Source organism: Rattus norvegicus, chromosome 5 (genome assembly GCF_036323735.1).
Source record: "Rattus norvegicus strain BN/NHsdMcwi chromosome 5, GRCr8, whole genome shotgun sequence".
Taxonomy (NCBI): Eukaryota; Metazoa; Chordata; class Mammalia; order Rodentia; family Muridae; genus Rattus; species Rattus norvegicus.
In genome coordinates, this window is record NC_086023.1 from 161,226,513 (window position 1) to 161,241,023 (window position 14,511).

The following is a 14,511-nucleotide window of genomic DNA, read 5'->3' on the forward strand; positions in this document are numbered from 1 at the left end:
TTACCCTCTCCCTCTTTCCCTTCTCCTGTGTCTTCTATCTGCTGTCATTGTCTCTCACCGCTGGCCCTTTGTCCCTCTGAGGGACATAGATCTCCTTTGTGCTGAGAACTTTGGCTGACTCTGGGGAAACATACATGATGGTTAGTTCTGGACTCCAGCCAGAAACATCTTTCATTCTGTATGGGCAATCCTCCAGAAAACTTGTGGTTATAAATTGTCTCAGGCTATTCACAGAATCTCGTGAAGAGCATCCTGGTACATTTTATTTAAACAGAAAATAGCCTACTGTGGAGGTACACATATTTAGTCTCAGCTTTCGAGGAACTGGAGAGAAGAAAATAAGACCCATAACAAGCCAGTGAGGCAGAGTTCCATGGCACTAGGTCCAGACACAGTGGCCAGCCTGGATGTTAAAGAGATGACTAAAGTGAGTAAGGAGACTGATAAGTTCCATAGAGAACATCCTCTTCTCTGAAGCCCACTGAGAGTCACCTCAATATCTTAAAGAATCTTGACTATACATGAAAGTTGGGAGGATCTGTCCCAGGGAAGCAGGGGATGCTGTTAGGACATGTTTCTATGCCTGAGTGAGTCTCCTCTTAGGCAATATATAAACTGTTCTGCAATATGAGTTAATAGATAAATTAAGGTCACATCCTGTCCATCTTATTTTGATATCAGTTCTCCGAGTGTTTATATATTGCAAATAATGTCTTCCAGCAAATTTAAATACGAGAACACAGTTCCTGAAATGTGCCTGCCTTTGTGTTTACTTGGTCCTCATTTCCATGACTGAAGAAACCTCCACCCATATCCCATTGCTCTCCATAGCTGACTCAGTTGTTATCTGAATGTAATACATACAAATTTATTTCCAAAACATTGAGCATTTTGTGAAGCCCTGTGCTTTCAGTACACTTATGTGACCTTTCCTGGGATGGAAGGAATTGCACAAATCTGAGGTTGACCTAATTATGGTGATCATGAATCAAGAAACCAGACACAGGTTCAGAAATGCTGGGAATGATTAGGCTCTCTTCTCTAATGGAGACATATCATCAACACAGAAATTCAAAACATTTATTCTATTGAGTTAAGAGAGGGGGACAATCTCCTCTTGAGAGGGTGCCTATATTGTGACACACTCAAACTACAAAAATCCTAGAGAAGAACTGAGTGCTTGATACTTTCTGCAGATACATCCATTCACGTGCTCAGAAGATTTTGCTTTTCTAGTTGACTCAGACCTTTATGTCCTTGACATATCCATGCTTCCTTCAGCAATGGACATTCACTTAAGATTTCCTCAATCCCCAGTACTAAGCTTCCATTTCTCTATTCCACAGTCAACCTTAAATTATCTCATATTCAATATGGCAACATTTTCTCTCCAGATCATAAACATAGAACCTACCACACCTCAAGCACTGAGCTGTAGCAATGGTGACCTTCTTGGGCTGTCTTTTGGCCTTAAGTATATCCAGGAGCTCAGGACAAAAACTTTTTAAGCTCTGTGTGAGTACCACATCCCTGCTATCATAGCACTCAAGAGGGGCAGGGTACACCTCATCAGTCAATCGGCTCAGCGCGGCAGTGTGGCGTAGAAGTTGTTTCAGGGAAAGCAGGGAGAGTTCATTCTCCCAGAAATTGATTTCTGTGAGGTGGGAACATTGGCTTAGGGCAGGGAGCAGAGTATTGAAATGAGATTCCTCCATACCACAAGATTTCAATTCCAGGCATTCCAGGGTATGTCTGACTCTCTCAAGGAGAAATCCAAGAGGCTCAAGGAATGAATAGGTTAAATTAGTATTAATAAGGCTCAAACATTTGAGTTCAAAAATATTCAGGCAATAGGGCAGGTAATCCAAGTCTGACTGTGAGAGGTCACAGTTAATGATGCAAAGTGCCTTCAAGGGCTTCTTCAGGCAACTGAGGAGAGAAAACAAAATTATTGATTTCTGGCAATTGTGCTGAAGTGGGTTGATAGGATTGGAAGCAAAGTAGATGCCACTTCTCCCAAACTCATTCTGACTATATATTGTAGTCAACCCCAGGACATTGCCTTTTGTTGTCTTGCTCAGAAAACTCAGAGCAGTCTAGCCTGAGGCTTGTAGATATCCCCATAGGCATGATTCAGGCCATGACAGAAAACCACACCAATGAGTATATCAGGACAACATGTAAAAAGGAGCGCCTACCCAACACACATTTCAGTAACTTCCTCTTGTTTTAAGAGTTATAAGAAGTCTTGTTGCTTTAAGGTCCATGTTTCTATCATCACCTCAAACCCCAGAGATTCATATTTCTCTTCTACTCAACCTGTTTCTGGACACAAAATATTTCACACATGACCAATAAGAGGCATGCTCATCACATATATCTTAGTACAGAGCTCATCTGTTCAGATGTGCTAGGTCTCTAACAGGGCTAGGTTTATGGTGTCCAGTCCATCCTAGCCTCTCTAGCTTGCAAAAAAAGAACAAATCAAATCAAATCAAATCAAAACAAAACAGAAACAAAAACAAGGAAAGAGAAACACAGAAAAAGATATGTATTTTCTCTGGTGTTCCATACCCTCTCAGTCCTTCCTTACCTGAGGCAGTCTTTTAGGTTGCCTTCTATAAAATAGACATTATCAATATAGAGTTCCTGGAGACAGTGGAGTGTGGGAAGTTGAGAAATCCATTTGATCACATTCTCCTCAGTAAGCCTTTTAGAAACTCCCGCACTGATTGTATCGTTGATGTGATCTAGCATGAGTGTGAGAAGATTGTTCATCTGCCTCAGGTAGGGATTAATCATAGCCAAATCTTCTAGGAAGATACAACTTAGCCTCAGCATTTGTATACAGTCTGCATGTACAAGGCTGAAGATTTCTAAGACCATGGCCATGGTTAAGCCCTGAATCTCCAGGTTTCTACAGCATAGGTGAATGGAATCTTTTCTCTGTTGGGCCCACTGTACCAAGTATGTAGTAGATTCATCCAATCTGTCCTTTCTGAGTTGGAGTTGAGTAATCACTGTCAAATCTTTCTTCATCCCACAGTCAGGACAGGTCTCCACTGGCTGCTTCTGTGTCATGAACTCTGCTAAGCCTTCATCTTCATTGTATCCAGCCCATATTCCAGATAACTCATGGCGTATATCCATCCAATTGATCTCTCTGAGCTTGCACCTACTATGGGAGAAATGAGTATAATCCTCAGAATGTATGAAAGGATACATATTACAGTAGGACTCTCTTCCACATCTTACACTTCAGCTATTTCTTCTAAAATTTTGCTTTTCCCTGTTCCTCCAATCAAACCCTGAGTGGTACACTGAGTAAGTAAATAGCATTGAGTAAATAAATACACTGAGTAAATAAAGGGCATCTTTAGCACTGTATTACTTCCCTACATTCCAGACCCCTTAATCCCAGCCTTGTTTCATTTGTATCATTGTGGGATGCAGAAAAAGGCCTGTTCCTCACTGGGCGTGTCTACTCATTTCTGTCTTCTACATTAGACATCATTTGCCCCGATCACTGAGACTGAGCCCAAGCTTCTACAGTACTCTAAACCTCTACACCCAGATAGGAACAGTCATGACTGTAGGGTGAAAATTGAAGATAAGAAGCCTCTGATCCATAGTTGACCACATATTCTCTGTTCTGAGGTGTTCATTCTCAGTATTCAGAGAACCTTCCTCCAACCCAGCTGACCTTTCCTACCTGGAGCAAACCTTTCGTGAAATCAGTAAATCTAGGCCTTCCAGCACAGCCTTCAAAGTGTCCAGGTTGAGGTTCTTTATCATCATTCCTACAGAAAGGTATGGGAAGGGCCACACAGGTATCATGGCCGTCAAGATCTTTGTATGTCCAGCAATGAAGGCTTCCTCAAACATCACTGGGAGCAGCCTATTTGGCAGGTCCCTGAGAGCAGAAATGGCCAAGGCCTCCTCCCTCATTAGCCCCTTAAATGCCAGGCTCTGGAGGGTGGGTGGAGAGTAGACTTTCATTGTGTTTTCTGAAGAATCATCCTAGGTAATCAGGGGGAAAATATACTATTAATGACAAGAAACTTAGGAAGACCTTCTGCCCACCCAGGGAAGTGTGAGCGCTAGATCACTACTGATGAGGATTCAGAATTCAGTTTATTAATTTGAGCACCATCAGTTGGGTTTTTCTTTTTTTCTTTTGGACAAAGACTTTACAGACCTACCTATATATATTCACTGTCATGAAACTTGCTTTATAGACCACACTAGCCTGAACCCCAAAGAGATTTTCCTGCCTGTGTCTACCTAGTGCTGAGATTACATGTGTGTTCCCCAACTGCTCAGCTTGTGCTAACATAGTATGTCTAATCCAGAACTGTTTGGTCCAGTCTTGGTTGGTTTCAAAGTCATAAATGTCTCTAGTGGTTTGAAGTGTCTCCCAAGTAGCCTAGTTCCCAAAGACCACGTCGCTTTGCAGCCAAAACTGAGGTGGATACATCCCACTAGGAAGTGGCCACCAGGAACACGAAAGGGCTCAGTTAGTTGTTGATGATGAATAGACTGTGCTTTGCTCTTCAAGCCCTCAAAGAAAGCATAGAGAAACAGTTTCCCAACTTTCCACAATCTCTACTTATCCAGCAACACTGCATGGAGCAAGTCACAAAATTGTTTAACATTTTGATCATTAGTTATTGACATCAGTCTTTGATTATCATCCATACAAGCATCTTGGAGAATGTGTTGGAAGAATACAGGTTGAGCTATGCAAGCTAGAGAGCTAAGTAGAGTGGGAAAGAAACCACAATGTCAGTAAATCTTCAGTATCCATTGGCAAGGGCGGCAACTCTTTATAAAGCATCCAGAAGAAGAAACTATTAGGAGGAGATCATAATTCACATGGGGAACACAGGAGGATCACTAGCTCAATGTCATAGATGGTTATTTCTATAGCACCAAAACAGATTGTGACCTGAAAAATTAATGGGAAGACCAAAGTAAAGAAAAAGCATAAATTTTAATTTCAAGTGATATTCAGATTTTTTCATTTGAACACTTTACAAAAAAAAGGGCTAACTTCTTCCTGAAATGTTGAACATATCCTGGATTTCTTAAAAAGAATAGACCATGCATCCATCAACACATAGAAATACCTTGTTTTTGTTTGTTTATTGTTTTGCTTCTTTTAGACATTTTCTTAACCATGCCTGAATTGAAACGTGCTATATAATTAGGCTGCCATCATCCTTAGAGACCATCCAGGCTCGACCTTACTTTCGGAGTCATGGGCAGGTGTGGAAGGAGATGAGGAAGGAAAACTGTGATAGGGATATAAAGTCTAGTAAGTTCACACAGACACACACACACACAATCATGTATGTACATATACACACACACACATATTTATGGAGATATACACATGCAGGTTTCTTCCTACAAGTTTGAGGCCAACCTGAGTTCCATGAAAATAAGAGACTATGTATCAGTGAGCAGATAATTGGTATATTGTGTTTGCCTGTTTTGTGTTATTTATTTAGTTACATATCGATTTATTTAACGTATAAGAGTACACTGTCCCTGTCTTCAGACACACCTGAGGAGGGAATCAGTTCCCATTACAGATGGTCGAGCAACCGCGAAGCTACTGAGAATTGAACACAGAACCTCGGAAAGAGCACTCAGTACTCTTTACCACCGAGGCAGCCCTTCAGCCCCTTGTTTTGCCTTTTTTAAAGACACAAAAATACTTGACTGTTTTGACATTCAGCCCCCCTCTGATTCCCTGTTGCTGGGATTAAAAGCACACTGAAGAGTGCCAGGCTTAAAGTGCCATAAAGATCAGCAGTGAAGGCACAGGAACAAACCACATCTGACACTACAGCTCACGGTGCCTAAAATTCAAGGTCATCCTGACCCTGTTAGTGAGGCAGTCTCAAAAGACAGGAAGACATCTAAATAAAACAAACAAACAAAAAGCCACAGTAACAAAATGACTAAATTAAAAATTATATGTAATTCAGAACACACTTGTGCAATCTGGCTAAGCAGCCCTCAAGTGGCCAATAGGAAAATCTCTGAGTTTCAGGCCAGGCAATCTTTTTTTTTTTTTTTAATTATATTCCAGTCATTGTCCCCCCCTCCCACAGTTCCTCATCCTATTCCTCCTTCCCCATGCCTCAAAAATGTTGCTCCCCTTACATGCCAATCCTCCAAAGTCCCCCATCTCTAGGACCTCAAGTATCTTCCCAACTAGGCGCATTTTCTCCCATTGAACTCTGACCCAGCAAACCTCTGCTACATGTGCTGGTGACTTTGGACCAGTTTGTGTATGCTGCTTGGTCTGGTTGCTCAGTCTCTGAAAGCTCTTGGGTTTCCAATCTAGTTGAGGCAGGTTTTCTACCTATAGGTTGCTCACCTCTTAATCTTCAATTCTTCCCCTAATTCAACCATAGGAGAATCTCAAATGGTTAAGAAACACTTTAATAACGTTTAAAGTCCATAGTCATTGGGGGAAATGCAAATCAAAATAACCTTGAGATTCCACCTTACAACAATCAGAATGGCTAAAATCAAAAAATCAAGTGACTGCACATGCTGGTGAGGATGCAAAAAAAAGAGGAAGAGTCCTCCATTGCTGATGGGATTACAAACTGGTGCAACCACTCAGGAAATCAATCTGGTGGATCTTCAGAAAATTGGAAACAGTTTTACCTGACAAAACAGCAATTGTACACTAGACATATACCCATAAAATGCCACACCATACCACCAGGACATGTGCTCCACTATGTTCACAGCAGCTTAATTTTTAATAGCCAGAAGTGGTAAAAAAAAAAAGCAGATAGTACTCAATCAAAAAATGGATACAGAAAATGCAGTTAATTTACAAAATGGAATAATATTCAGCTATTAAAAATGAACACATCATGAAATTGCAGGTGAATGGATGGAACTAGAAAATATCATGCTTTGTGAGGTAATCCACACCCAAAATGACACGTATGGTGTGTACTAACTGATAAGTGGATATAAGCCAAAAAGTACAGGATATATAGAATACAGGTCAGGCAATCTTATGTAGAGAGAAATCATCTCAAATGGAAGAACCAACAAATAAAAAATTACAGAAAGAAAATTTGAACTGAAGACAAGGAGAGACTAGATAGCATGAGATGAGGTTTTTTAACGGAGCTGAGGGACTTACTTGATCTGGACACTGTTGACAGAACACCATTATCAGGTCAGGTAAGGCTGTGACTCCAAACTCCAAAAGACTGAGAGTTTCTCTGCCTGCTCTGACTCTTTATATACCTTTCAGCTGAATCCTCCCTTTGTAGCCACACCCTCCCAGCCAAAGTCAGCCTCCGATTCAAAAATTATGTTTCTACCCACTTGCTCAATTTCAGATTTAAATGGTGCAGGTAAATTGGATTAGATCCGTACACAGGAAGATTCTTAGGCCAAACCCATAGAGGCAAAAACTGATTTATTGAAGCCAAGCGGTTGTGCCTGGTGCCTTTGATTAAAGCACTTGCAAAGCAGAGGTGGATACATCTCTCAGTACAAGACAACTCTTGTGTACTAAGTCTAGGACACTTCTCTTCTCTCCTGTGTAGGCTTTCCAAACATTCATTTCATTTTGATTCATTCTTCTTTGATTTCCTGACACTAGGTTTCTCCACATAGCCCAGATTGGTCTTAAAGTCAAGAATGTCCTGTCTCAGTGTGCAAAGTGCACAACTACAGACAGAAAGCAAGGAGAAAGGAGAGGAGGGAAAGTGATGTAAACTGAAGAGTTCACTGGCACATCTATATCAGATTCCCAGTCTTTCAGTATAACCTTATGTAGTCACATGGCTTGAGCGTTGCTTAGGGGAAACTTACATGTCTTGGTTCACTTTTAAATTCTATACACAGTCTGGATGTGCAGACTGTTGGCACTAATTAACAGACCTACCTCCTTCTCCACATTAGTATAATGAAGTCCAGTGTCTCCCAGTACATTGTACTAACTGTGAAAGTAAAGACTAATGTCATGTATTACATTTCATAGATTCCTCTCGGACTGTTCTTGGAAGACTCAATCTGTGGAAGGCAGAAACTGTTGTTGGGCATATGACATCGGGACCGTCCTTTTGAGGTCATTAATAGGTGATCAGTGACTGTTTGCCATGACAAGAGGCTGGTCACATTGCCTTCTTCTGAGTAATCTATCTAAAGGGGAATGAGATTCAAAGAAGCAGGGCTGGGTACCTGGTGGGCCAAAGGTTAATTGTGTCTCTGTTGGTCCTTATGATTGACTCCATATGCTGAGAGTGGTGAGTGTTTGGGTTTACGACCTCTAAAGAACATAACAGGGCAGCGTGTGTTCTCTAATATTGCAAAGCAGAGGCTCTGGTCATCTAGGAGTTCCTGGAATGGGTGAGACTTACGGTTCTTAAGACATAGCATGAATATACGGCACCTGCGTAGTTTACCAGGCCCCTTCTGTCTCAGATTGTCATTGTGGGCAGGTATACGGAATGATGTCCTGGACACACAGAGCCTAAAGATGGCCCAAAGTAGCCCAAGACACGGGAACCAGCAGCTTCAGTCCAGTCCTCTCAGCAGGCAGACATCAGGCACAAACCAGCAGCTTTATATTTACTCCTTTGTCAAGCATCTCTTTGCGTTTATTCTATATCCAAACATCCTTTCACCTGTGTCTGCTTCAGGAAATCTTTCTGTGTCTGCTTTAGCAGGACAGCCCTTCACACGTGTGCCCCAGCAAAACATGATTTAACATAGCCATCCTAGGAAATTAGAAGTTTCCACTTCACCTGGGAGGTTAGAGGCAGGGAGGTGTCTTAGTTCAAGTCCAGCCTTTTCTATAGAGCAACTTCCAAGACCGCCAGATGCACACAAATAAACCGTCAAAAGAAAGAATGAGAGCTACGAGTGCCAAAAGCTCTAAACAATCAAAATAAAAAAAATACTTTCTAAAGGAAAAGCATTTGTGAACATTTCATCACAAGATTTCCCCCAGACTGCTGTGCATAAATAATGTGCTGCTTAAAAGTCATCTTCAATTTAACTTTAGTGCTCACATCTGTATACATACATTTATTTATTTATTATTCATTTATTTAAACTTCTTGGGTGATATCTCATTCACCACTGTTTACATTATTTTCCTATTTTGATTACCCGTGTGTCTTTGACAATAACTGTTCACATGGATGAAAGTGCCCAGAGGCCACAGGAGCTGGTTCCCTCTGGATGTGGAGTTGTATGTGGTTGTGAGCTGATATAGGTGCTGGGAATTCTAGTTGGGTCCTTAGGAAGAGCAGTCTGTGCTCTGAACATCTGAGCCACCTTCCAGCACAACAGGGTTCAACTCAGGTAAGCTAGAAGCAAGTAGGGTCAAACAGAAGATTGGAGTGCAGCTAAGACACATATATATTTAGGAGGGTTGTGGTCAAAGACGTATCAGAGTCTTCTGGTGAGACAACTTAGAAGAATGTAGTTGTTCTGATCTTTGTTGATTCCCAAAATAAAGAATAGCCAGACATGGATGACAGCTTAAAGCAGCTGCAGACACAATGGTTGGAGCCTTTCCCTAGTGTTCCCTTGTGGGAAAGAGAAAAAATTGAAGAGTATGTTAATGTAGCAAGCATGTTTCCAAAGGCAGCTCAGGCCAACATTGCATGACAGGGGTATGGTGCAGGGTGAAGACACAGCACTGGAAAGTGTAAACACGTAAAAGGCAGAGCAGAGCAGGAAACAGCTGATATCACAGATGTGGAAGAAAATTGCCTGTGTGGCAATTCATCTTCCTTTCTTAGCGGTCCCAATTCACTCATTCCTTCTAGTGTCAGGAATTCGATCTTGTCCATGGCATGCATGTCAAGTTGGGACAGTCATTGGTTGGCTATTCCCTCAGATTTTGTGACACTTATGTCCCTGCACATTTTGTAGACAGGACATATTTTGAAGGTTTTGTTTATGAAATTGTTTCTTTATTCCTCCACTGAGAGTCCTGGCTGTCTATAGGAAATAGCCACTGGAGTTCTCAAGAATGGGAGGATTGGGTCAGCACAAAATCAGAGACTCAAGCAACGATGCAGGTGCAAGCGGATAGGTGACTCATTGTTCTTATGAAACTGCACTTGGAGGCAGCTCTCTCTCTCTCTCTCTCTCTCTCTCTCTCTCTCTCTCTCTCTCGTATTCTCTCTCTGTCACTGAATTCACCTCCTCTTTTACTGGTTACGTACTCTCTTATGTACTGTAATACATAAACAAAAGCCTTGTCTTTCTTTTTAAAAAAAATATCATTAGTCATTTCATTTGTTTGCATTTCAAATGTTATCCGGATTCCTAGTCGGCCATCCTGAAACCGCTCACTCCACTCACTCCATCTCTCTCCCCTTTGCCACTAAAAGGGTGCCCCCCAAACCCCCACCCAATCCATCCTCATCTCTCTAGCATCCCCCCTTTCTGGGGCATCAACTATCCCCCCACCCAATGATGCCAGATGAGGCATCCCTCTGCCAGATATGTAGTGGGAGGGATGTACTGGCCCATGTATATTCTTTGGTTGATAATTTATTCCCTGGGAGCTATTAGGGGTCCAGCTAATTGATTCTCTTTTTCTTCCTATGAGGTTGCAATCCCCATCAGCTCTTTCAGTCCTTTTCCTCTTTCGTTGGGGTCCCCTGGCTCGGCCAGTGGTTGACTGTGAGTATCTGCATCTGTCTTAGGTGCTGGCAGAGCCTCTCAGAGGACAGCAGTTCTGGGATCCTGCCTGTAAGCACATCTTGGCAGAGCAATGCTGTTGTGGTTTGGTGACTGCGGATGGAATAGATCCCACAGTAGGGTGGTCTCCAGATGGCTTTTCCTTTAGCATCTGCTCCATTTTTGTCACTGCATTTCCTATACAGGGATAGTTCTGGGTTAAAATTTTTGAAATTGGTCAGTTGGCCCCATCCCTCCACTGGGTGACATGTCTATCTATTGGAGGTGGTCCCTTCAGGTTCTATCTCCTTAGTGTTGGGTATTTTGGTTCATGTCATACCCATTGTGTCCTGGTAGTCCTTCTCATCCTTGGTGTTGGAACTTTTTAGTGGTTCCCCTAGTTCTCCACCCCTCACTGCTATTTATGTCTATTCATTCTCCTGATGGTCTGGACTTTTTCCCGTTTCTTCCCTAACCTGGTCCTTTCCTCCTCCTCCCCTCTCCCTTCTAGGTGCCTCTCTCCCACTGCTTCCCATTATTATTTTGTCCCCCCTTCTAATTGGATTTTAAGTATCCACACTTTGACCTTCCTTCTTTTTAAACTTCATATGGCCTTTGGGTTGTATCATGGACATTCTGAGATTTGGGCTAGTACCCTGTTATCAGTGAGTATCAGCATGTATATCCTTTTGGTTTTGGATTACCTCACATAGGATGATATTTTCTATTACCATCTACTTGTCTACAAATTTTGGGAAGTCATCATTTTTAATAGTTTTAATTCCACTTTGTAAATGTACCACATTTTCTGTATTCATTTTTCTGTTGAGGGAAATCCAGGGTTTTTCCCCAGCGTTTGGCTATTATAAATAGGGCTGTTAGGAACATAGTGAAGTAGATGTTCTTGTTATGTTTTGGAGCATCATTTGGGTACATGCTTAGTAGTGCTATAGCTGGGTATTCAAGTAGAGCTCTTCCCAATTTTTTTGTGTTTCATTTGTACCACAGAATACTATTCAGGTCTTAAGAATGAGACCTCATGAGTTTTGTGGGCAAATGGATGAAACTAGAAAATGTCTTCCTGAGTGAGGTAACCAGAACCAAAAGGACATGCTTGGTATATACACAGTAATAAGTGATTATTAGCCAAAACATGTAGAATATATAAGATACAATCCACAGAACTAAGGAATGTTAATAAGCAGAAGGGTTCAAGTGAGGATACTTCAATCCCACTTGGTAAAGAAATAAAAGCAATCGTGAGAGGTAGAGAGAGGGAGGTAACTGGGTGGGAGAGGGCAGGGGGAGTGATATGGGAAAAGGGGAACATGATCAGGTATGGGAGTAGAGACAATAGTAAAGGCCTGAGGAACAGCAGAATGAATGGAAATGTGGAACCTCGGAGGGGTGGAGGGATGGGGCCTGGGAGGTGAGAGACTCTCAGGAATCAAAAGTAGATACTTTACATAAAGTGCCCCACAGTAGAGAGAGAGTACTCATAGAGTCTACCTCCAGTACAATACAGGATATCAAGTGGAAGAAAGATTGCCATCTTATAGTCAAAAACTCTGACCCAGAATTGTTCCTGTTAAAAGAACTCCAGGGAAAATAGAGAAAAGGCTGAGGGAAAGGGAGTTCAGTGAGGCAACTTAGAAACTAATGCTAGATACCAGCCTGTTAGTTTACTTGAGTTTAAACTAAGGTCAGGTTCTCTAAAAATGGAGTCTGAACTTAAAAGATTGGCATCTCACATGTATGTGGGTAACTGGTATCCTGGTTGGCAAGTTAAGACATGAATATAAGGCATATCACCCCACAATAGTTGAATGACACAGTGGAAACAGGATAAGTGTACCACAAAACAAGTTCCTAAGGAAATCCTCTACCTCTTACTCTCGATTGATGGGATAACTTGGCACAAATATTTGTGGATTTTTTTGGTCTTAAAAACTGTGTTTGTCAGAGCTTCCAGGTACTAAGCCACTACCCAAAGACTATACATGGACTGACCCTGGGCTCCAACTGCATAGGTAGCAATGAATAGCCTAGTAAGAGCACCAGTGGAAGGGGAAGCCCTTGGTCCTGCCAAGACTGAATCCCCAGTGAACAGGATTGTTGGGGGGAGGGCGGTAATGGGAGGAGGATGGGGAGGGGAACACCCATAGAGAAGGGGAGGAGGAGGGGTTAGGAGGATGTTGGCCTGGAAACCAGGAAAGGTAATAACAATTGAAATGTAAATAAGAAATACCCAATTTAATAAAGATGGAGGAAAAAAAAGCTTGGTTTGGAATTCTGATTCATGGTCACAATTCAGTGCCTCAGACTTATCTATGTCCTGGATCAGTCAATAGTGACCAAATCAAAACAAATTTTGTTACTTGCTTAAATATTTACTAGGATGAATGTTCAAATATGTACTCAGCTACTGATTTGTGCTGTTGTCCTTGACTGGTCAGATAATTGATGCCTAATGCCAAATTTATAAAAAAAAAAAAGATTTTTTTTTTTGCTGGATTCATGTGCGTTGTGAGTTGTCTTGGATTTTTTGGACAGCAACAAAGCCTTGGATGGTCTGAAATTCCCTATGTACATCTCTCTGGCCACAAAGACACAGGGATTCTCCTAATTCTGCTTGCAGAGTGCTGGGAGTAAATGTGTGGACCATCACACACTGCTCATTACCCAATCACATTTTCCTTTTCTTTCCAGTGTGCTGGCCGATCCTTGCTCCCTTATCTTCTGGGGAACTGAAGGACCCCAGGAGCGGGGAGACCCTCACTCAAGTCTCGGGATGATGCGCCCCCTCCCCAAGAACTCACACAAGACCATCCTCATGAATCACATGAGGTTTATTAACGGGAACCAGTGCACTGGGGTCGAGACTCATATCCCTCGCAGGGGCAGTGGAGTTCGACCCCGAAAGATTGGGAGAAAGGGTATTTAAAGGGAGAAACCACAACCCAAGGGGGCAGGGATGGCATCATTGGAAAGTGTGGAGAATACCAGTGAAAAATCACAAGGAAAAACTCTCTGTTTCTCAAGATTGTTTAACTTTATGGTCTGCTAGTTCCTGGGAGAAGCTTCCTGCTTCTCAAGATTGTTCTCTAAGATTTTAATATAACTTTATAGTCAGCTAGTTCCTGGGAGAGAATTGTCAAACCAACTGGTATAATTGCAGTTCCAGGACCTGACCAGTTTCTTTCTTCTGTTCTAAGCTTTTGTCTAGGGGGGCAACCTTAAAACTTCTACCTTTCAGAGCCAAGGGCAGCTTCCACTCAAAACCACCTTTATTTATCTTTGTGTTTTTACATGAGATTAGAAAGATTGATTTCTCTTACTTAAGGCTGTCTTCAAGGTTGTTGTGTAGTTGAAGATGACTTCAAAATGATTCTTTTTTTTTTTTTTTTTGGTTCTTTTTTTCGGAGCTGGGGACCGAACCCAGGGTCAAAATGATTCTTTATCACCTTCCCACCTCAGCTTTCTCAGAGCTGCAACAGATGATGACTCACAGAGCACCCAGTTTAGTTGTGAACTTTAGAACACAGTGACAGTTCTGACAAAATATTTTGGCTTTGTTGTCTTAGTTTCCTTTCTATTTGTTTTGTTGTCTATTATCAGGCACAGATTAAACCCTGAACTGGTTCATACTCAGATAAATATGGGGCATACATGAATAAAATTTAGGCAATTCTATGTTAACAATAGTCATCCTTCTATCTGGGAAGAAAACCAGGTGGGTTGCTGAGAGTCCAAATGAAGAGTATCTACTGAGTAAGACTGTCTCAAAATCAAATATGAAGCCAAGGCATAAATAAGCAAATA

At 41.8% G+C, this 14,511-nt stretch overlaps 1 protein-coding gene and 1 pseudogene across 1 annotated transcript; one reads left to right on the top strand and one right to left on the bottom strand.

The window, feature by feature from the left end:
• The window catches only part of Klf4-ps1 (Kruppel like factor 4, pseudogene 1), a 54,181-nt pseudogene that overhangs the window by 22,245 nt on the left and 17,425 nt on the right, over nt 1-14,511 (top strand).
• Oog3 (oogenesin 3) lies at nt 1,319-4,003 on the bottom strand. The gene is made up of 3 exons (XM_008763836.4): nt 3,713-4,003; nt 2,594-3,178; nt 1,319-1,929 (listed from the first exon to the last, which is right to left on the bottom strand). The coding sequence occupies exons 1-3, from the start codon at nt 3,997-3,999 to the stop codon at nt 1,353-1,355; spliced, it is 1,449 nt and encodes a 482-aa protein (XP_008762058.1). The 5' UTR covers nt 4,000-4,003; the 3' UTR covers nt 1,319-1,352.